Below are 23,628 nucleotides of genomic sequence, written 5' to 3' on the forward strand. Positions count from 1 at the left end.
TTACACGCAGAACAGGGTGTAAAATGTAAAAGCACAAAGACTTGAAATGGCTTGTCTTTGGCTGTGTATTGATTGATCAGGGCCTCTGAATCCATGAGCCTTTCAAGTTGCTAACTCCTTTGTCAATAGCAACTATTTGCAACCGCCAAACATTATCCCCATCAACTGTCTGTCAAAAATGTGATCTGGTCCTGGCCAATTTACTATGCTGTGGTTTTCAGCCCTTTTACCTAGTTGGATGCCATTAACCAAGAAAACACCTTGTGTGTAATCGTGTGAACCCATCCCTCAGGGTGGCCATTTCCCCCATCTGCGATAGAACAGTGGCCATCTCTCTATGGTGATTAGGTTACAGATTGAGAACCACTGTGCTACACATTCCTATCCTTCCTGCCCTGTCCTTTAGGCTGTCCTGTGTTTTTTTTCCCTCTTCTTGCCTGTGATGCCCAGGAGTAGACTGACATTGTTATTGGCAGAGGAGTTAGTGGCTTGAAAGATCCAGGGGATTCAGGAGCCTTGCTAAATCAATACGCAAGGAGAGCTCTGGAGCCCAACGCCGCTGTCAAGTCCAGCCAACTGAAGGCAGAGTAACCCGTCAGGTGCTACTGCAGCTGGCCATCTGCTGGAGGGCAGAGGTACTGCGACAAGGGAAAGGGCGAGGCCCCTGCGCAGCGAAAGCCCCGTATGCGTACTATAATCATCTCAAAAAATATATATTTTTACTGCCAAATGACACATGAAACAAATCACTCATTGTAACTTGGACTTACGAATAAACCCAACTTTCCTTCTGAGTCAGGTTTAGTGATTGCTCAGCTCAGAAAATGCTGATTTATATTGAATAATTTGTCAAAGTTAAGGACTAATGTTGATTCAATCCAGGCCATACTTCTCATTTGGGAAACGGACCTTATTGGCCTTATGTACTCTGCAGATAAGACATGAAGGTTAGGGTTACAATTGCAGCGTAGAGCAACTGGGACGTATTACTATCATACAAGTAGCTTCTTCAGTTGGCTCTATTGGAGAAGGTGTTGGATTGTGAGTCAATCACTGTAGGGCATTCATTGGACATTGCTGTGACCTTGTTCGCGATTTAGCAGTTTGGTAGAAATTAAGCATTAGTGCTCCAATGTGACCATACATGATAGCCCTGTCCATGCAGAATCAGGACCAGAACCTGCAGCTGCCACCAGAATGGCTGAGTTTCAACAAATGGCCCAACGTGTCAGGCACAAACCTGAGCTTATCAGCAGTGTAATTTCTCAGGAAAATGAATATTTGAATTCATTTTGCACAGTACGTCTGTACCACAACATAGATTACATCCAAATGAATGTGAAACAGAGGCCAGGGTGTTTTAGTAGATAATAAACATGACAAGCACCACCTAGTTGGCTGTAGCGCAACCTGCTATGTTCTGCTGAGGCGCCCAGTGCGACCCCCCTCTCACTGCCTCTTGCGGCCAGCAGTACAGGATGTGAAAGTGAAGTAATTACAATCGATGGCCTAAAGCCACCTCTTTCAACATACATAACCACATTGTTTGGAGAGCAGGGACTTGATAAATCAGTTTTCCAAGGCCCCTTCTTGCCTAAAGCATCCAAACCCATTTCTGACTGCAGCAGAGGCTATGAGGTTAAAGAGTTTACCAGCTATTGGCATGTCTCTGCAGCCAATACTACACAAAATCCCATGATACCTTTCAATTGAGCTTTGCAGCCACAATTGTTATTTTATATCCTCCTCTCAGCTTTCAACAACAAAACAGAGGCATTGCCTACTGCACTGTTTATGTGTCCAACACAGCACATGTCATGTGATTTGTGTGCTTGGAGCTTACCTTTAACAAGGTCATTCTGATGACACTGTTTAGGCTATGCAGAAACTAGACTTTTTGTTGCATGTCCTGCAAACAAGAAACAGTGTGAGAGACAGATTGAGAGAGAAGCACAAATACAGAGAGATAGAGACGCGTAAGAGAGAGAGAGTGAGAAAACGTAGAGTGAGTCATCACGAAGAGAGATATACATAGATTTCAGCATGATGGAGCAAATGCGAGATAGAAAGTGAACGAGGGATTCAGTGGGAGAGAGAGAAAGAGAGAGAGAGTGAGTCAACCTGGATAAAGAAGGTAGATATGTATATAGTTGCTGAAATGACTGCCTGCATAACTGAAACACATTAAAAGAGCTTTTTCACAGCAGAGATGGACACACCCTGTGGGACACACTAGGACCCCTCTGCCTGCAGTTGCTGTCTGCTCCACCAACACTGAGTCATTTTTAGAATTTGCCTCCAGGGAATTTAGCTAATGAATGCTTCTAATCTCTCTTTCTGTTGAATGCTGAAATATGGAGATGTGTGATGGCACCCAGCTAGACTTACCTGAATTTCCCTAGATGTTGCTTGGGTTATCTGGATTAATATTTTAAAAATTCTGCTGGGTTTACCTGCATTAATTTTGACACTGTTGAGTGTATTTACACTGATGATAAACTGCTGGATGTATTTGAATTAGTGTAGGCAGTTCTGGGGTTAGCTTTATTAATGCAGACTCTGTATTTGATGTTTTTATTAGATACATACAGCTGTCAACATACAGACAGCTGGACCAGTAGCAAAAAGTTGAATGTGCAACCTGAATCAAATATAAAATGATTATTTAAGTATCGGGTTCAGTGTTTAAATGATAACTGGGCACAGTGGCGGATCATGACCAACAGAGGCAGTAATGTACTGAGTTTCAGTGCTGTACCAGACGAGAGGACACTCGTGGCCTGAGCTCCAGCACTTTTGATTAAAGGTACAATAGGTAAGATTTTTGTGTTAAAACATTGTTACAAGACCGTTGTAAAGAAGCCCTTCCTATCATTGAAAAAGGCTCGTTGACATGTTTACTCACCCTCAGCCTATGTTTATAGTCCTTAAATTCACATTTCAAAATATGCAGTTGATGGGCCGGCGTTCTGTACCAAAACATCGTATTGCTGTACAATAATTCAAGCTCACTGGTTGAAAATTGGTTCTAATTGCCACAGCCAATGGCGTTTCATCGTCAGCGCGTTCACCGAGAAGGGGTGGGATAAACAGTGTTGTGGTTTGAGCGTGTTTGTTGCTGCAATTCCTCCCTTGACCGTTAGAAGTCTGAAATTACCTATTGTACCTTTAAGGTCCTACATGAACATAGGAAGGATGTAGGCGTACATAAAGATGAATGTGAAAAACTGCTGAACAAACAAAACGGCAAGCAACCGTAGGCATGCGAAACAATAAACCAAATCTGTCTGTAATAATAACCAATTATGCTGCATGATCTCTGTAATTGGCAGGGGTAATAGATGTATTAAGAAAAAAAATAGAACAGCATAATTCACTGTGACTATCTGAGCTGACGCTGTTTTTCTAATTTGAGTTATAATCAGGAACAGCGTACTGTAAATGACTGCGGGATTTGAGTGGAGAATGTAAAGTGTATGTTTGCGGTGATGGACGGGTAATGCGCGCTGCGATGCTGGGCCTCTGTTGGTGCTGACAGCCGAGGTGTTCTGGCTGCGTAGAGGGGCTAAAGAGCGGTGAGGGGAAATGAAAGAGAAAACCTTTCAATAGAAAGGGGGATTAGGGAAAACAAAACACACGATTATCTTCACAGGCTACAATAGCTCTGCGCACACACAGCCCCTGGAAACAGGCCGACGAGGGAGCTGTTTGAAGACTAGAATACATAAGCAGCCATATAATACAATGACAGGGGCCCTTGCCCTTTATGTGCCTTTCCTGTGCCTGCCAGTTAAAGCTGGTTAAACAGCAACAAAAAGCAAAACTGTAAAGGAGGACCCATAAGGACCAGAAGGTAATAAGGGTCATTATTTACCCCTTTATGACTGACATTCATTTGCAGTTTCAAAATAGTACACTGAAGACATTTTCATATGTGTGTGCGTATGCGTGTGTTTGTGTGTGCATGTGTGTGTTTGTGTGTAAGCGTGCGTGTGTGTATGTGTGTGTGTGTGTCCAGATGTTCTAGTGAATAAGGGGTAGATCCATAGTTGAATTATGGTCCTCGCGGCATTTCCACATATAGGCAACAAGAGGGATTGTGTTTCTCTTCAGCCAGCACTGCCACCAGCATCAATAAGCCAAACTACTCACTGTACCAGACGTTTCTCAGTCCACCCAGTGTACCGCCAGCTCGCGGTTTTCAGGCACGGTTGGGGGTCTAAATTTACTGCAGTACAGGAGTGAACAATAACCCAAAGAGCAGAGATTTAGGATGAAAATGAAATCGAGAGAATGAAGGAGAGAAACAATGGGAGGAAGGATGGTGTGAGAGATAGGAGAGAGAGCAAAGAGAGATGAAAAAGAACAATAAATACATTTAAAAATAGTCAATCGAAGGCCCAATTGCAAAAACAGCAAATTACAGCACTGACACAACAGAGGAGATCATTACATTACATTCTAATTAACTGGGGATAAAGATGTTTAAAAACAACATTACATTACATTACATTACATTATTGGCATTTGGCGGACTCTCTTATCCAGAGCGACGTACAACAAAGTGCATACCCATAACCAGGGCTAAGTGCACTGAAAGACCCTAGAGGGAAGTACAAATTCAATTGCTACCCGTACAACAAAGATAAGGACCAGGGCCTATTTATTTTATTATTTTTTTTAAATCAACTAATAAACAAACAACAAAGCAAAAGTGACCAAACTTAACTATCCAAATACTGCTTACCTAGCCAACTAAAAATAACATATTTGATCAGGTTTCTTTTTTTTTTTAGTATTCAGTAAATCATGCCAGAGAATGTTCTTCCCCATATGAATCAAACAATCACAAAAAAACCGCGCTTTCTTAAATCTTTTTATATACTGTATTTTATGTTAATTCTAGTCTCAAACAGATTGTTGTTGGCTGTGTCCAGTTATGTTGTATACTATATTCTGTATTTGTATATCAACCTTGTGACCTTTGATGTAACATACTGTAGATATTTCAGGCATGAAAAATGGCCAAAAGGGACATTTGTGCTTGTGAAGATACTAGTAATATATTTCCATAAACTCTGGGCAGATTGTGTATAAACAGTGTTTTTCCCCTCACACTGTCAGTTAGGCCTGGGATGAGCATTGGGAGTGGCCATTATTTTAGCTCTATACCCAATGTTTCTCTGTCCGGAGTCTACCGTCAGCTTGCCGTTTTCAGGCGCAGTTGGGGGTCTAAATTTACTGCAGTACAGGAGGGAACAATAAACTGAAGAGCCAAGATTTAGGACAAAAATGAAAGCAAGGGGGAGAGAGATGGTAAAAATAGGTAGAGCGTGAGAGAGAGAGAAAGAGAGAGAGGTATGAGAGCAATGGCAGGGTAGGTGTTTGAGATTCTAGGCCTGAAATCTCGCTATCTGTTATTGCGGCATGGTTCCAATTCAGTGATTTTCTGATTGGCTGTAATCCTGCTGTGCTAGCTAGAGGTAAGAGAATGAAAAGCTTAAAGCAGATTCTAAAACTCACTTAAACGGTCTGCTCTGAATGGGGAATCTATGGGAAATGTGCTGGAATAGCAGATAGCGCTACACTCCAGGCCCAGGGATTGTTTGTGACAGTGTGAAGCTGAGTATTGCACTGCAGCATACGCCTCTGTTTAAAATGGCTGTAAGATACTATACAATTAGTTTTACTGTGGTTTATGTTAAGAATAATATTTTGTCACCCACATTTCCCTGAGGTATGTCTTTTTTTGGATAAATCATATGGGTGTCTGGGCAGCATTCCGTTTTTTTTCCTATACTGTATATTCTCTCATGAGCTTTATGGTTGTCGCTGTTTTTGGTTAGCAGCCTCTGCATTTAGGTGGAATTCATTTCACAAATAAACCATATTTAGTGTGTTTATTTTTACTTGCGTGATGGCTTAAATTCACACACACAATAGACAGGGTTTGTTAAGAGAATGCACTTTACAGCGACTTATTTTCCCTTTGTTTCGCTGGAAACAGAACCCCACCGGAACGCGTGCTTGGATCGTGGGCCCTGTCAGGCAGGAGAGCTTAAGATAGAGAAGCTGCTGGATAAACAGGCTCTCTAACCTGGCATTCTCTATTAAAGCGCTCTTCCTCTCGAGGCAGCCGGCGGAGGGCTCTGCTCAATATCGATCGATGTATTCATTCCGCAGAGGCTTTTATCCAGGGTCGCTTACAGTGCACTTTTATCCCTTTTACATATATTGGGACTTTCACTTCAGGTCTCTCACAGCAGCCAAGTTATGCCCAGGATTCTGACCAAAAGCCCCAGGTTCAGGATCCAGTGCTCTGCTCCCTCTGCTGCCCGGCTGGGCACAGTGCAGGCGTCCTGGCCCCTCTAGCAGGCTGCTGTCGCTGCTGTACAAGTGAGTGAGTAAATGTCCTCGCCTGTGGTGTGCAGTCACTCAATAAATAATGCGACTCTGAATGATTAAAACTCTACCCTCTGGAAGTTAAAAAAAAAAAAAAAAAAAAAGGAAGGACAGCTATGAATATTTAAGGTGATAATCTCCTGGTGCTTTTGGGACCTTCTGGCTCACAGCTTTCAAAGCACATAACAAAACTTCTGCCATCTCTGCCTGACAAATGAAAGCGGTCATGACAGCTGTTTGCAAAGCCGCTCGGAGAACACCGAGGACGTATCAAAGCCAAAGGGCTCGATAACGGCCGCCCGCTGCCTGCTTCTCCACTTAGCACAGTGCGCCGCAGAGACAGGCTGGGCTATCAGACCCCGCTATGGGTCGTTGTACTGTCCGGAGAGGCCTGCCGGTTCACGCGACAGGCCCTTCTCCGTACAGTAGGTCAACGGGGTGTGCATGCAGCTCTGTCCTCATCCTGTGCCCTTTGCTGTGCTGAGTCCAGCAGAAAAGCTCCGGCAGCAGCTCAGCTTGGTATGACTCATGTCCCAATGCTCCTTAGTAAGACTGAGCCCATTGGTCATCACCTGGTGCGAAGGAGGAAGAATGAAAGTAAGACCTTCTCATTTGAGAGTTATAGAGAGAGTAAGGCCTTTTGAAGTCGTGCTGCGGGCAGAGGTAGGGAATGCTAATTCACTGGGCCACTGAACCGCATGGAGGTTTGTCTGTGGACTGGGACACACGGAAGTGGAGTCTACGCCACCCCGCCTATGTTTAAAGCACTGCCAGGCTCCACAGACAGATGAGCCTCATTAAATATTGAGATGCTATTCAGCAAACATTTATAAGGTGACAGTTCCCAAGACAGCTATGTATTTCATGTTTTATTATGCTTCTTTTTTCATATTGTTCTTTCTTTATCTTTATTCCATTTAATATGTCTGGTTAAAATGAATGATATCGCCCTGTAGGCAGCGAGTAGATCACTCCTAATTCTCTTCTCAGTAGGGATTAGCAATATACCTGTAGTTGACAATGTGTGAATGGTCCTGATATTTGCAGTACTGTACATATTCTTAATTCAACCTGAAGATCATCTTCCTGTTTCCCTGTCAGAGAGGATTTTTTAATGGCATTACTCCTACTATCAGCATCCATTTTGATGGATCAATAATTCAGCCCTTCCTCCATTGACATTCACAGGGCTCCCATTGCCCTTTCCTTGGTCTCAACAAAGGACCAGGCCAGCGAGCCCTTTCTGCCTGCCCCCACCCTGCAGCCTGGCTTCTCGATGGGGGTCCTTAGCCGTACATCCTCCCTGGCCCTCCCCTCTGGACTCATCCATGTGAGACCTGTGAGCTCACCGTATCTCTGGAATAATTCATCCTGTCATCTGTGAAGTCCCAACCCTGAATTGGGTAAAAAACCTAGCCATTGAGAGGCCTCCTTTGCTGCATCCTGTAGGTCCCTAATACATTATATATACCAGAGATAATGACACACTGCAAGGTAGCAAATTAAAGTGGTTTTTACCAAACACTGCTTTTCAAAAACAGCGCGCCCCCCCGCCAACTCTGACCACTTTGACCACTTTGACCCTGCCTCTGTGCAGACCTGAGATGTCACTGAGTAATGTTTAAAAAGCATTGCAGATGGATATTGCCTACTCTGCTAATAATGCTGATTTCAGGCAATTAAGAAATGTAACAAATGGCCCCCTGTCCTCCTGTTGACAGCCATCAATTTGTTCCAATGGATATCAAATATAATGGCTCCATTCAAATAAAAAATCTGAGAGTGGTGTGAAATGAGCTTTGCCTGATCTCAACATGAATATAATTTTGTGCCTCTGATACAGAAGCTGGCTTATGAATTATGGAGTTGTCACCTGCCCTCTGGTGATGACCTTTGGATTTATTAAAGATTAATTGCTACATGGGTAGCTCCATGATGTGTGTGTGTGTGTGTGCACGCTGTTCAGGGAAGAAAAGTGTGGCAAAAGTTCAGAACATTAATGGACATAGCCCAGTGTCTCTTCTATGATTGGAAGTGGGCCCATCACTCAAAGCCAGTTTACTGCTGCATGATTGGTTGGGGTAGGTTAAACAGTGGCATGTAATAAGGACATTCTAATAATGTACCTAAAATCTATATATCAAAAAGCTTCCAAAATATAATTTTGGCAACAGTGTTGTACTTCTCAGTCAATTCACAACTAAAATTAAAAGAATAAGATTCATATTTTTTTCTTCCCATGACCTTCAGGTAATTCAGATGAGGTAATTTCCTGTTGAAAATGTGACTTGGGCAATATTCAAAATATTTAATAGGAGTGAATGTGTTCTGATAACAGGGTTGTGTGAATATTATGGGACACAAATAAAATGTAACATTTTCATAACCTTTAATGAATTACTCATGAAAGATGTTTCAAGCATGAGATATGAAATGGACTCACAGAATAATGCAAAAATAATAAGATTTGAAGGATTTTAATGATTATATATCAATAGTTATAGTGGGCTGGGCCAGGCAGAGTTACTGTTTTCAAAGTGCTGTACATGTAGATAGGTTGAATTAATGTTTTATGTGCATGCAGTTTGTTGTATAAGACACTGGAGTGTAAAACATATTTTTCCTTTACTTGACATGCATATTACACGTAATATCAGTGAGACACAAATGGCATCCCGATCGTGGAATCACCTGGATGCACACACACTACCTGTGACCTCTGACCCTTCAGTTCTCCCTCTACTGTCACAAAATGCAGGAAAAGCCAGGATTAAGACAGGAGAGTAAAGTCCTCTGTTCTGTCAGCTCATTATAACCTGCAGAATGGACTGACACTTGGAGAGAGCCATTCTTCCTGTATCAAAAAGTGCAGAGAGAACACTCATTCCCCTCTAAATGGGCTCCAGTACTTTGTTCCCGTTGCTGTGTGTCTCCTCCCCATTCTTCAGCCTTCATTGGCTGTCAGGCCTGGGCTTGATAAGTTCAGTATTTATGAAAGTGCCGCCCCCCTGAGTCTCACTCGCCCCGCATACACCAGAGCCCTCTCTGGGCCCACGTCACAGGAGCAGGGGGAGGGACTGACAGCTGTTCAAAAATCAGCCTTTTACTCTATTAAAGGCAAAGCTGAGGGCACGGTCCAAAGGCCAATATGACCATTGTGAGCCTGGGGAACCTTCCTGCCTGGCACTTCACCTCATTCACATCGTCCCTTAGGGAGTCACAAAATGGCCGTCACTGTCCTAACAGTCTTGCTGTCCAGTGAGTTCCAGCTCCATAGACTCCCCACATTCCCCCTGAAAATAGTTGAAATAATATAATGGCGTTAATAGTACAGGTAATGTCTTGAGTGCAGATGGACTGGGGTGGGAATTTTGTCGGGCAGGAGCTGGAAGGTGTGCGGTTTCTCCTGGAGGTTTGGGTGTAATGTCTGAGAGGGATAAATAAATAAACAGTGGAGGGGCGTCACGGCAGGTGAGTGATCGGGGTCGCACTCGTGATCCGACCCGACATCTGGCAGCGCAGCAAAGCGGTGCTTAAGAGAAGAAAGGCTGACATTCATCAACACACAGCCCTGGCGTGGCCAGGCAGCCGCTCACCAAAGACTATTACACATATTGATAAATGCATCTTTTTCCGCTCAACGAGGACAAGGCATATAAAGCATGACTGAAAGGCAGGGACTCGGGTGAGGTTGGGGCAGCGTGTGGGGGTGGGGGAGAGGGTGGGGGAGAAGAGACGTGTCATAAAAAAAGAGAGCCCCTCATCTTCCTCAACTGGCTTCTGTCACAGGAGTGCACTGTGTGCCCGGAGATAAATCACAGTGCTGCTCTGACTTCACCCTCCTGTTCTTATTAGTACCGACAAAAGAGAGGCAGCTGTCTTTCAAAAGTAGCGCTGGCCCAGTTTACTTTCAGCCCCCCCCCCACTCATGTCCCTCTCAACCTCTGTCCTGAACATTAGCATTCTTGGACAGACTCAAGTTGTCTGTGCTAAACCCTTTTACTGTTTCACTGAAATGTGCTACTCCTCAATCAGAGGTGAGAGGACATATTAAGGGCGAGGGCCCTGATTACACTAATCTTTTTTTCTCTCCACAAAATCAGCGTAAATCTTTTATCTGGAAGGACTACTGCTGTCGTATGCATAAACCCCACCAAGATTTCATGGCTGTCGGGGGCAAACGTTATGTATTCAAACATTATGGGATGGAGAAAGACTGTTAGGATATTTAAGTTTTCACAGTCACACTGCTGTGACTCCTGAATTGTTCAGTTGCAATTAAATCACTCGCCATTGTACTAGAAAGATTGAATTGCCCTGCGTTTGCCCCCAGACACAAAATCAATGGGTGTAAAGTAGTGTACAAATGTGTTAACTGTCCATGGCGCCATGCTTGACAAGGTTTTCCTGAGCTCACTAACGTTGGCTGTAAGTGGGGTGAGCTCTATTAGGCTACAGTGCCACTGTTTTATAAAGTACATCCCCAAGAATTGGAATTGCAAGGCTATGGCTTTTCAACCCGTTAAAAAGTGTCCTGTGAACCGTAAAACAAATGTGATGTTGTATGAAAAATTATGTTCACAGCAGTTTGACTCCAACCATTACATTATTGTATACTATGGGGAATGGTTCTAATATGGTATATGATTGATTCCAGTTGGTTAATTAAAATATGCACACCGACCTTTGACCTTTGAATTTTGTTCTTCTGCAGAGGCTGGCCAAAGAGGCGGAGCAGTTGCAGAAGGAGCATGTTTGGCAAGATGGTATTAAGGTAAGAGCACTTTCCCAAATTAGTCTCTCTCTCTCCCTTCCTCTCTCTCCAGCCACCTTAAACATTTCAACATATAACAGTCTGACAATGGGTAGAATTCAGTTTCTGTGAGCAGTGATGCAGTAGAAAAAACAAGGAATATGGTTGTTGCCCCAAAAAACAAGGCCAAAATAGCTCTTGTGGCTTTGAAAGTGTTTTATCTTCTACCTAATATGTCAAAATAATTCATGACTGCACCTGTCAACTTGCTATGAGTAAAGGTCAGTTGCTTGACAGTCATCTCAACAAGATGAAATTCTGCATGACCGATTTACTTGATCTCTAAATACAACCCATTTTTGCTGCCTATTGCACATGGGCAATGTATGAAGGAAGCCATCTAACTGCAAAGGAAAATACAAAGCCCTCTTGCAGGTGGACCTCACTGAATGAACATTTGACATTTCTGTTGAAGTATAGGATAATGTATTTTCTGTATTCATTTATACTGTGTACATAATCTCCTTCTGATGCCTTTAGAGCAGTATATCTGAGTATAACAATGTGTATGTGTGTGTGCATTTGTCTGCATGCGTGTGTGTGTGTGTGTGTGTGTGTTTGTCTATGTCATTTCACTGACTGTATATCTTGCCAAAAGAGATCTGCAGGGTTGATAGTTTCTCAACCAACCCCACTGAGAATCTCTTTTTAAATTGAACAGATTTCACAGCTTGGGATCAGGTCCTGGGTTTTGTGCCTTTCTGAAAATAAAAATGTATCAAGCTTCCCTGAAAGGTGTACTTTCAGAATGTGATGTTTCGAAGCATATTCCTCTTATTAACATGCAAGGGTATGTTAAAGACATTTGGCTCCAATTCCCCAGACACTCAAAGCAATGATGGCGATTTGATTGGACAAGGCACCTTGAGTGAGCTGTAGGCAGGCTTCAGATGCTGATTGATGTCCAATAATATCAGGGTAAATGACAGGCCTTTATATTATGCAATCATTTCTTTGGGCCAGTCCAAATGTCAAATATTCCACATCACTACATTTTTGGATAAAAGCAGCAGTACGTGCACAATATGTCCCCCTAGTTTTACACATTTATCCTCCGTTGAAGTTGAAATAATAATTAGAGTCTAGAATTTTTATGCACTCGCGTAAAAGAACATCAGCTTTAGGAGTGACTTAATTTGCCATTTCTTGTAGGAAAGTTGTCAGTGTCAGAAAAGAGTCCTCTCTACAGTTAAAGAGTACTCTGAGGATGTCTGGCCATGATTGTGGCATGTCCAGTAGGGGATCACGCTGTACCTTTTGTCCGCACTCACTCTGTATTTATTTGATACGAAAGAAATAGCTGCTATCTCTAACCTTTCAACACCCCCATACTCTTCTCTCCTTCTTGCCCCCCTAACCCTGACCTTTAACCTTCTCTAATGGCTCCAGCTTCAGGCACATTATTGGTCACCTATCCTGACCTGCCACAGGGCAAGCCACTGTGTTCCCCTCCTCCCAGCCCTCTGTGTGCTCTGTCACAGCCTGCCAGTCACAAATCACTGCCGAGTTTAGGAAAAAAAGGGAGAGCGGTAAGGTGAGAGAAAAGATTTAAGAATCAATACCTTCCTGCAGCTCAAGAAATTGTCGAAGGGAATTATCATAAAGGATCACCGAGCCTCACTGTCAATATTTGTGAAGTCACTCATGCACAAATTGATCCAAAATGTAATGTAAATAACCCACAGAGATATTTCTGCTCTGTTTATTCATTTATAAATGTGTTTTATTGCATCGACTTGACTTCATGGAGAGCTCTCTCTCTTTCTCTCTCTCCCTCTAGCTCCTGCTCTCTGTTTATTTCTGTGTGAGCCTTTGTGTAGCCATTTTTAATATGCTTCCCAAGCTGTGTTTGATGGCAAATTAAGCTTTTATAACCTACAAACATATTTTCCAAATTGTCTATGTGCTGTTTTTTGTTGTTGCTTGGGAACTTTGTTTTCTTCACTATCTAGTCCCGCATGTGTCTTAAGTCACTATCAGGTAGACTAATAAAATGTGATCAGATTTAATCATCCAGCTGCTGCAGTATGTTTGTTGAATGAGTAAGTACATTCTCACTGCTGTTGCTTTGTTACAGTAGAGCTCAGTGCTCTGTGCTATTGTCCTCTGCCTGGCTCTATGCTCTCTTTTCAAAAGCAAGCGATCATAAATGGAGAAAAGCTATTCAGTGGCAACATTTTTTTTAAACTGCTACAAAACATTCCGGGATGATGACATCACATTCACTCGGGATTGAAACATCAAATGAAACAACTGATACAAACAAGATGTGTTATACAAAATAATTTCATTGGCTTCTCTGAAATAGCCAGTTTGAATGCATCAGCAAAAATGCTATTTCTTTACTCCCCGCTGAGACAGTACAAACGTATTTGTTTAATCAGACAGTTTGAAAGCTATATAACCATTCAATGCACATCTGAATTCTACGTACATTAACAAAAATTATGATATCCACATAATTTGTATTTTATTCCGAGCAATTCAGGGAGACTAGTACTATTAGAGTGAACTAAATACCAATATAATTACCAATCCTCTGTCAGCTATTTCAAATACAGTAACTAGTGTGCAGTTCTGTAACTGCAAAATCTTCTTACATTTTAACTGTTGCACACCTCCCTCGTGCAGTAATTGAAAAATTCAGCTGGTGAACTTTAACCTTCCTATTATGTTTGGGGTCAATTTCAGTGTTTGACATCTCTTGATACTCTATGATTTTTTTTTAATGTTCTATTTTGGTGGGATTAAATAGTAAACATGCAATATACATAATGCTTTGTTTTCAGATGTCCTTTACCAACTTTGCATGTGTTGTATGGGCCCTCATAACTGTATAAACTTTACTTTTATTTAAATTGTTGGGGTCAATTTGGCCACATACATAAAAGCAGTCTTAAACTCTTAACATAATAGGAGGGTTAAAAAGTAGCAGCTGACAGAATGTGTTTTGAAGGACACCTGAGTTTGCGTGTGCCCTCCTGGTTAGCAGCATAAGGCAGGAGCAGGGATTGGATAGGTCTACAACTACAACTGGGCTCTGCAAAATCAGGATGAAAAGGGTGGGTGTCCTAAAAATTTAGCAATATGTAGAGCCTATTTAACGAAAGCAATTATGTGTACCTGCTAGTTGAGCAATACAGTATATACATTATAGCATCATATACTTCATGATCATAACAATAACAGATTCATTTACAGTAGTAGTTTTTCAGTAGTACTAAACCAGGCTGCATTACTCAACATGCCTGTTGGGTACAGTGCTAAAGAAATGTTAAAACTGGGTTTCAGCCCACATATAACTAGCATGACCACCCCTGTCTCTAGAAAAAAGAGAAAAAAAACTCATTAGTTGCTTAGCTGCGCACTTAACAAGCATCAGCTGCTTTTACCCTGGAGCTGAGCTGAAATGCACAAACATTGACTCTCGGTTTATTAATGGTGGTTACACACTAATGTTAAAAAATGGGACCAGGGGGCTATACATTTCACTCTTTATACCTTTAATGAGACTCGTCTTAACGTTTAGGCGTGCACCATGAACTTGTAAGTATATTACAGCGTGTCTGTTCGATTCTGCTTTTGTTTATAACCGAACTGACTTCCAGCACGCGTGCAAAGTCGATGTTTTGTGTTTGAGTACTGTGGGAGAGCAGCCTTTTCCAGGCACTTGAGTGCCATTCACTGTGCAGTGTGCAACAGAGGTCAAAGAGGACTGTTTACTTAGTTTAATTTTGTTTCTCCCACTCACCGAAGCGGCCCCATGGCTGGCTGGTTGTGTAATTATGCCACAACCCTGTAAGTGACATCTGTAGGTACGTGTAGATTTTGCTCAGAAATTCAGTGATGGAGTCTTGTTTTTCTAGTCTGGTACCTCCTGGCCCGTCCCATCTGCAATTTCCAAATGTTCAAACTGATAAGATTTAGGGGAGCCTTGCTACCCTTCACCTCGTATAGAAGAAACATTGTGAACATCGGTTCCCTTTCTTCTTTATTGTTGTTTATTTCCTTATGTGTATTTTGTGCAATACTGCTAATAGTGCTTTGCAGTGGTTTGTGCTTTGGAGTGCTTGGGAGTTAATGTTTAGAGGGTAACGCGTCGGAGAGGTCAGGGTGGTCACATTTTCGTTTTCCTCCTGAAATTACATTGCATTCATTTAGCAGATGCTCTTTCCAGCGCAACTTAAAATATAGGAGGAACCTACATAATAAAAGTGCTTCATTCCTTGATGTTTTTCCTATATCATCTCTTTGTCTTTACTGTATTTGCTCTCTCTCTCTCTCTCTCTCTCTCTCACAACCACATGCACATGCACACACACACGCACACACACATGCACACACACACGCACACACACACACACACACACACACACACACACAAGCAAAGCTCTGTCTGCATATGCCTGTCTCTTTCTCTCCCCTCTCCTGCCTGCTGCACCACCCCCCACAGCCCACCCCGCACCCTCACCCCCTCAGCCCCCATCCCCTACCCCCTGTCAGTTATAATGAAAGTAAATTAAGTAATTTGCTTCTCATTTCCAGCCTTGTACTGGCTGTCCTCTGTCTATGGATATGGGTGTGTGTGAGTGTTTGCCTGTGTATGCGTGCATGATTGGATGTGTGCTAACGTGCGGTAGGGGATTGGATGGAAGGTCACCAGTGTTTGTGCTAGACCTTGCTGCAGTAAGGCTTCTTCCATGCCTCTACGCTCTCCACGCCAGCCTCACACCCAGTCTGTATCCTAAAGGCTGCAATGGGAAGAGACACGGCAGCACGACCGCTTGACCCGCAAAGTGGACGGGTCACCGACCCGCTCACGGGAGAGGCCGCTGAAGAAGCGAAACGGTCACGGCGGACCGCGCAGAGAGAGGCCGCCGTCGCTCAACATAACGCCGACCGACGGACGAAACTGGAAGAGCGCCCTCGGAAAGATGAAACTAGATGATGCTTTCATCGATCGCTCCGGCAAACCTTCCGCCCTCGGTTTGCGCAGTTTAATAGGGGGCGTTTTGCGATTTTTTTAAAAGGGGGGGGGGGCGGAGAAGCATGTGGCCCCGCTGCCTCTGCGGGTTTTAGAGTCTGAGGGACGGTGACCTTGAGCGGGGTATGAAGGACGTGAGCTGGGGTGTCTGCTGCGGAGGGAAGATGGTGCAGCTCAAAGCCAAGCTTATCAACATCAAAACACACCACACCATCACAGGCTCTGCTGACTGTTCTCTTCAATTATATAATGTTTCAAAACCATCCAACCCCCCATATCAAATATAATACAATTAAATATTATTAAAAAGAGCAGTATCTTAATGTTTAAAGTCGGGCACAATCTTCCTGAAATGACGTTTAGGTTTTGTTTTGTTAATTCAGGATAGGCCATAGGCCTTTTGTCCTCACCTCCAAAAGCTGCCAAAAAGAGCTCCTGTTTCCATGGCGATTTTCTGTCTTCACGGTCTCACCTATGACTCTTAATGTGGTTCCTGTGGTTACGTTCACCCCGGTTTGAAACTTTGGGGTTATTGGGTTGGCTGCTGTCTGTTCTGTGCAGCTATCACTGTGCCACAGGAGCACCCTACTACTGCTCACACAGGGAGATGATGCTGTTTGTATTCTCTGAAGGATGACCTGTGTGACCCGACTAGTGTCTGACACAGACTGTCTCCAACAACAGCAGTGTATGAAATTATACCTAGACGGGCCAAGGGCAAGAAGGGCATATTCTGGAACAGACAACACTTCCAGAAAGCACCCTGTCCTGAGTGTGTATGTGTGTGTGTGTGTGTGCAGGTTTTCATGTGTGTAAATATGTACCCTTGTAATCAAACGCGACATAGTCTGTATGGAGATTAAGTCCGGAGCTGAGGCTCCAGTAAATACGTCAGGGTGTGTGTATCTCTGGGCACGGGGGTCAGAGGAGGGCTGACTTCCTGTCTCGTTCACTCCTTTGTTTCTGGTGGGCTGTGTCTGAGTTCCCGGCCTTCGCCAGTATATAACGGCTGAGCCCTCCGGAGCGTGATAAATCGATCTGCAGACGTCCCGGGTCCTGTGCTGCGAGACGCTGCGGCCAGAGCTAACCCGGTCGCCGCTTTCTTTCTGTCCGCGTCTCCTGGGCAACGGCTGCACGGAGGGAGGCTGTCATGCTACACTACCCACAAATGGATTTTACCCCCCCCCCACACGCACCCTTCCTGCAGCACCCCACCTCGCCACCCCTCCCATGGGATATTTGTGTAAAGGTTTTAGCAGATTTAAAACAAATAATAATGCAACCCCCTCCCCAGCAAGGGCCATTGCTATTCATGATCTCCTCCGCGCTCGGAGCAGTCCGGAGTGGGCTCAGCGGTGCCTCTCCGCCCTGTGTTCTGGCCGCAGACACAGGTTGGGTGTTAAGGAGCCTACCCTGTCTGTTGCTGCACAGAGTGGAGACAGACACTTCGGGGGTCTCCTTGGTACCTCTAAGGGACACACTAGCCACTGAGCCTATCCCGACAGAGTCTGTGGACACCATTAGCTCTGTATTTAAAACCTGTGTTTGAAATGGTCCACACTCCCAGTCACCCATGACTAGGACATTTGCTGTGCGCAGAAGTTATGTAAAGTGTGTGTTCGTAGCACCGGGCATTGGCCTGGCGCACAGTGAAGGGCATATTGCTCTGCAACAAGTTGTAAAGACTTTCTGTGTGTGTGATAGTTTTAGTATTGCATGTGACAGAACTGTCAAAGACGATGCAAGGGTGTAGGTGATTAACGATTATAATGATGATTATGCTTGTGGTGGTGCTGATTATCATGATTGTTATTATGAAAACTCTTTTAGCATCATGAACCGTAGTGTACCATTGGCATGAGTAACTGTCATCAGGAAGTACAGGTTCAGAGATCCAGACAGTACTGGTAATCTCAGCAGTTGCAGGCTGGAAGTTTGAGTCTCCTGGACTCAAACTTCCCAGATATTCAGCCTGGCCTGCTTAATGGGAGTCATCACCCCAGCATTGAAGAGTCTAATACACAAATCGCTCGGATTTGATCAATTGAACCCAGTCCATGTGTAATCCCCCCCCCACCCTCCCCATCCACTGCGTGGGACCCTACTGCTCAGTCTCTCATCTTTTTCTCTTTCTTCTCACTCTCTCTCCATCTCTTACATTCTCTCTGTCTTTTTCTCGCTCCTGTCAACCATGAAAAGAGTTTGAATATATCACTTTGTGGCGAATACCGCAAATGAATCTTAATGGTAATGTGCTATTAATAATGTATTGGAGTTGATTTCATTTGCCTTTATTGTTATGACAGGTAATAATCGCTCTGGGGGGTGGATGGGGGGGGGTTTAACAGAAAAAAAATCCTTGTGTATTCCATCGTTTTTATGTGTATTGTCTGATAACATGCGTTTGACTGACAGTTTAATTAGATTATGACTACATGCACTTGGAGCCGGGATGGTTGTGTGTGTCGGAGACTGCAGGAGATGGGAGAGTGCAGGGGTGCAGGGTGCAGTGCTGCTGTTATAGGTCTGTTGGATTCCTTCTTTCCCGGTTTCACTCCTGTTTGGATTAGAGAGATTTTGGTGTGAAAGGGATTAGGTTCAGATGAGGGTGAGGGTCAGAATGAATAGGATTAGAGTGTCTCTAATTACACTCACGCTCTGAATGTGATGGCTGTGGATCATGCACTTAGCACTCAACCCAGATCCAGCTGTGGCCCTCCAGTGATACTCCCAACTCAACACGATAAACCGTACAGTCAAGAAGAATAGGGGCACTGAATGAATTGGAAAATATGGAAAGGTTATTGAATGTAAAAAAAAGCTACATTGTGTTTTAACAGCCCAAGGTACTGTTATATGGCTCTTCGGTGCATAAAGTATAACACAGTATTCATGAGTTTTTCCTGGTGGGGGGTACTGCCCCCACTGCTCCCTGTCTGGAGAGGAATGCTATTGTTCTTCTTGGCGATTCATTGGAATAGTCTTCTTTGCGGATTATTAACTTCATAAATAGTAAACAATCTCTTGTGTGACCCACATGCAGTCTGGAAACGGGTTTGTGTAGCGAGAGCTCTGACAAGGTCTGCTCAGTGCAACCTTGTTTATACTTTTAAGTAGTTGTGGTGAAGTAGCTTATCCTCTCGTTCTCTCCCTCCGCCCCCTCTGTCTGGCAGCCATGCTTGCTGTCACATTATTAGTCAACTGCACCTCACCCAGTCACACGAGACGCACTGAGATGAGCAGTCGATGCAGTGGCACAACAGCCATGTCACAGTGAGAATTTGAATGTGCGCGCACATTGGACGTGTCTCAGGAATGCTGTAGGGTACAGAAACCGTGCTCACCCATGTAAGAGAGTCCCAGCTGTCCTGTCGACCACGCGCCCTCTCCAGCCCATACTGTGGTAATGGGCAGGATGCAGAAAAAAGAGCCGTGCTGCAGAGAGGAAAGGCAATGAGCACGAGTGCTCACCCTCTCTGTTTCCCCGGCTGTAGTGGCACACTTCACCTGATTATTTTTAATTAGGCAGAACGTGGTGTTCTCCAGTGAAGTGGCATGATGATGTAAGTGCTCCTGATCCTCTGTGGCCCTCCGGCATGGGGCCCCTGCCCCGCTCTACCTTTCACTCCTCCCCGGCTCTGCCTCCGCTCGCCACCACGCACATACACTCACTAAGCACTTTATTAGGAACATACCCCGGCTTATTCATTAGGTTATCTAATCAGCCAATCGTGTGGTGGCAGTGCAATGCATAATATAATGCAGATATATGATAAGGGATGGTAGATATTTTGCCTAGATGGGCCAAGGGCAAGAAGGTACAGGGTTGCGGGTACAGGGTTGCGGGTACAGGATTGCGAACCACAGATATATACATTAAGCACTTTTAGTGCGTTTATTGCATTTGAAGTCGACTACATCAAACCCATGTGATATATGAGTCTGGCACGTGGTCCACTGACTAGCACTCTGGTCACGTACCACTTTCCACTGCTTCATTAGCACCGGCTCCTGCACTCATAGAAGCTAGCATATTTCCTGTTGTGTGAAAATTAAAGTGATTAAACACTGTTAAAGCGTGAAGTCTTTACCTGCTCGCTTGGAATAAACAGATGTATTTCTAGCCATTCGGTGTGGTGAATTGCAGTATTACTGTACAGCTTTTCCATGTGTTCAGAGCATTGCGCAGTGTTTTATATTTATTATCACATTAACATTGTTCATGTAGTGTTACAACCGTGTAACTGCTTCACACAACTAAAAAAAAAGATATGCTGTCTTCCCTGAGCACAATGAACCCCTCTAGCTGAAATGGCACAGAGCCCCAATGACACACCTCTACAGTACTGCTGCAGACTGGACCTGTGCCAGGGATTCTGGGCCCCATGTTACAGGTCTCCAGCCAGAATTGTGTGTGTGTGTGTGTGTGTTCACGCGTGTGTGGGTGGTTGCTGGGGTTTATTGGTGGGAAACAGGGCTGCTGACTGTTTTGTAGGATTGCAGACGAGTTTTTCGCTGAGTTGACTGATGCTGGTGGTGGTGGAAGTGGGAGCCGGTCCAATCCCATGCTGTTTGAGAAGCTTTTCTGCTCCTCTGCCACAAGTCATCCCCAAGCAACAGCCAGTGTCTCCCGCTGATCTCTAAAGCAACGATGGCCCAATATCAAGCCACAGTCTCTTCATTACACAAAGAAAAGATGAGCGCATTCAAACCCCGACTTTAGGCGATGCTTCAGGAATCCTCCCGTGTCTGTTGATTTTCAGCAGTGCTCATGGCTTTCAAGAGGAACTAGCTTAGACATAGAAGCCCATTGTGCCACGTGTAATGGTGCTTGTGGCTAACACAATGCAGTTAAATTGAACAGTTTTATTGTAAGATTTAACCATGGTGATTGCTAGAGGGTGCGTGGCGATAGATGAATTGCTGAAGTAACAACAGCTATAGAAAATTAAACACATTCCACTTAGGAATGTCCCACTCACTTTACATGGATTGGCCCTAGGACCTACTGTATGTAAGTACTATGAAACTAGAGGTTTGTAACTATTTTGTATGCATATAAATTGTTTAGTGCAGCCTCATAAAAATAAAGCCTGTTTGCAGCTGGTTTAAAGTGCCGTTTTATCACTCACAGCATTACTGTAATGACAGACAGTGCTTGCTATCTCACGATAAAGACTCAGAATTCAACGTTCAACTACTATGTTAAACTACTGCTCTGAGAATAGTAAGCAATGTTATTATTCTTATTCTTATTTCTATTCTTTTTTTTCCCAGAATCAGAGATTATATTATATTTATTATTATTATTATTATTATTATTATTATTATTATTATTATTATTTGTGGAGGGATAATCCCTCCACAAATGTTGGACAAAATGGCATGTCACTTATGTACTGATACAGGCTTGTAGCCTGTATGGAAAGCCTTTCATAAATAATGAGCTGTGTGTTTGTACTGTAGGTGTCCCTGCTATTTAGAAAGAAAAACACCAGGAAAGATACAGGGGGGAAGTGCTCACTATTTATTTTACTCATCCCACCCATAAATACGGTGTGTACAACCAGCATGCACACACACACTCAGAAATGCAAACACACACACATACACACACACACACACACAGACATACAAACACACACGCACGCGGACACACACGCTGACACACTAACACACTAACACATACGCACTAACACACACACACACACACACACACACACATTTCAACACAATTACTTTCACATTTACGCTCAGCCCCAAGCCCCTGTATGTAACCCCCCTCACCCGCACTCCACATCTACTGCCCACCCCTACCCCAGTGTTGGTCGGTCACATCTGAACTGCCTATATATCTGACAGATAATCGCTGCCTGCAGTGTTATTACAGTGATTAGCCTACTGTGGAGTGCAAGCACAGAGAAAAGCCATTCCACCCAAACGGCGCGCGTCTCCTGGTGAGAGAGGAGCCGCTGGGAGCGGCACAATCTGCCCTTGTGCAGGGCAGAGACACATGCTACTGCTGTCTCCACTGTGTGTGTGGGGCTGAGCCCACGCCACCATGCACCCCGCGCCTGCTGAGGGGCTGAAGGCAGGTGGGGGCTGGGTTAGTACTCATATGGGAGACCTCCTGGGGAAAGTTAAGTTGCTGCTGGAAGTGGTGTTTGTGGGCCGGTTAGGGGTGATCTTCCCTCTGGTGAAATAAATGTCAGTTTCCCAATGCAGTGATGGGGACACTGTGCACAGAGTGTAATGGTTCCTCGGTGTTCTGGCCAAGTTCACAACTTGCCACCATCCCCCAGTTTATTGGGCAAAAATTGGTTCTCTTCAAAACACCTTGAGTTTTGAAAATAGTGCAAGAATAAATGTAAGAATTATTTTTAATACTATCCTCACTGCTTGTGCAGAGTGGAGCTGAGTGCTTCTGGAGTTACTGCCATCACTGCAAATGAGCATCTGTGATTTCTACAGAGATGGCAAACCATCAAGTAATTACTTTCAAGTAATTTCATTTAATTAAATGATTCATTCAATTACTTAACTATGTGTATTGTGAAGAATTATATTTTGTCAAACCATAAGAAAACACAAACTAGTCTCACTGCTGGAGACTAGACAAGGATTAATCAATGCTGAAAGAAAGTAAGAACAACGATTTTCGGAAAGAAAAAACAGACACACAGATAACTGTGCAAATATTATACACTGTCTCTCTAAGTAGAATGCCTGGCAGTTTTCTGGTTCAGGGCCAGTCCTGCAGTCATGGTCCAGACCTGAATCCCACAGCAGGGGCAATAGAAGACCGGAGTCTCCCTCAAAGTACCCGGACTCCGGAAGGCGTGCCTCATCTCATGCAGTAGATACGCTAATGACCCATCTTCTACCTGCATGGGCCCATCTGCTGCACAGAGTCTGCAGGGTACTCACCGATCTAATCGCCCCGCTTTAGCCTCAAACGGACCCGGGGTCCAAATCACACAGCTCTGTTATTGTACTAGCGCTAGCCGCTCAGGCTATTTGTAGTATTAGAACCATTTCTATTACAATCATCCTGTGATTTAAGGTGCACATCCACCGGAATGAAATGATGTGTGAAATAGACATTAAAGTGTTTTATCGCCCCTTATTTCTCAAGGTCATCTGCTTGTCCCTGCTCTGAGTGTCAGTGATCGCTGTTGAATCCTCCTTGGTCACAGTGGCAAAAATGAATAACTTTGCTTTCAAATGGGTCTGTTTTCCCGAAGAAGGCCGCTGTACATGCTTTTATCTTAATCTATACATTTGATAAAATGCTGGTGTTGTCCTGTCCCTGGTCACATATAGAAGAGGAGTGCAAATTTGGTGATAAGCAGACCTTGAATGTCCCATAGATTATAAATACATAGAAATGTCTCGGAGAGCTGTTCAATGAACAGTTATACAGTCATAC

At 43.9% G+C, this 23,628-nt stretch overlaps 1 protein-coding gene across 1 annotated transcript in view; it reads left to right on the forward strand.

Moving 5' to 3' along the window:
* The window catches only part of cacna2d2a (calcium channel, voltage-dependent, alpha 2/delta subunit 2a), a 245,439-nt gene that overhangs the window by 109,044 nt on the left and 112,767 nt on the right, over window positions 1–23,628 (forward strand). The window contains 1 exon segment of the mRNA XM_061256915.1: window positions 11,117–11,176. Coding sequence (XP_061112899.1) covers window positions 11,117–11,176 — 60 coding nt within the window.

The sequence above is a fragment of the Conger conger genome, chromosome 10 (genome assembly GCF_963514075.1).
Source record: "Conger conger chromosome 10, fConCon1.1, whole genome shotgun sequence".
Taxonomy (NCBI): domain Eukaryota; kingdom Metazoa; phylum Chordata; class Actinopteri; order Anguilliformes; family Congridae; genus Conger; species Conger conger.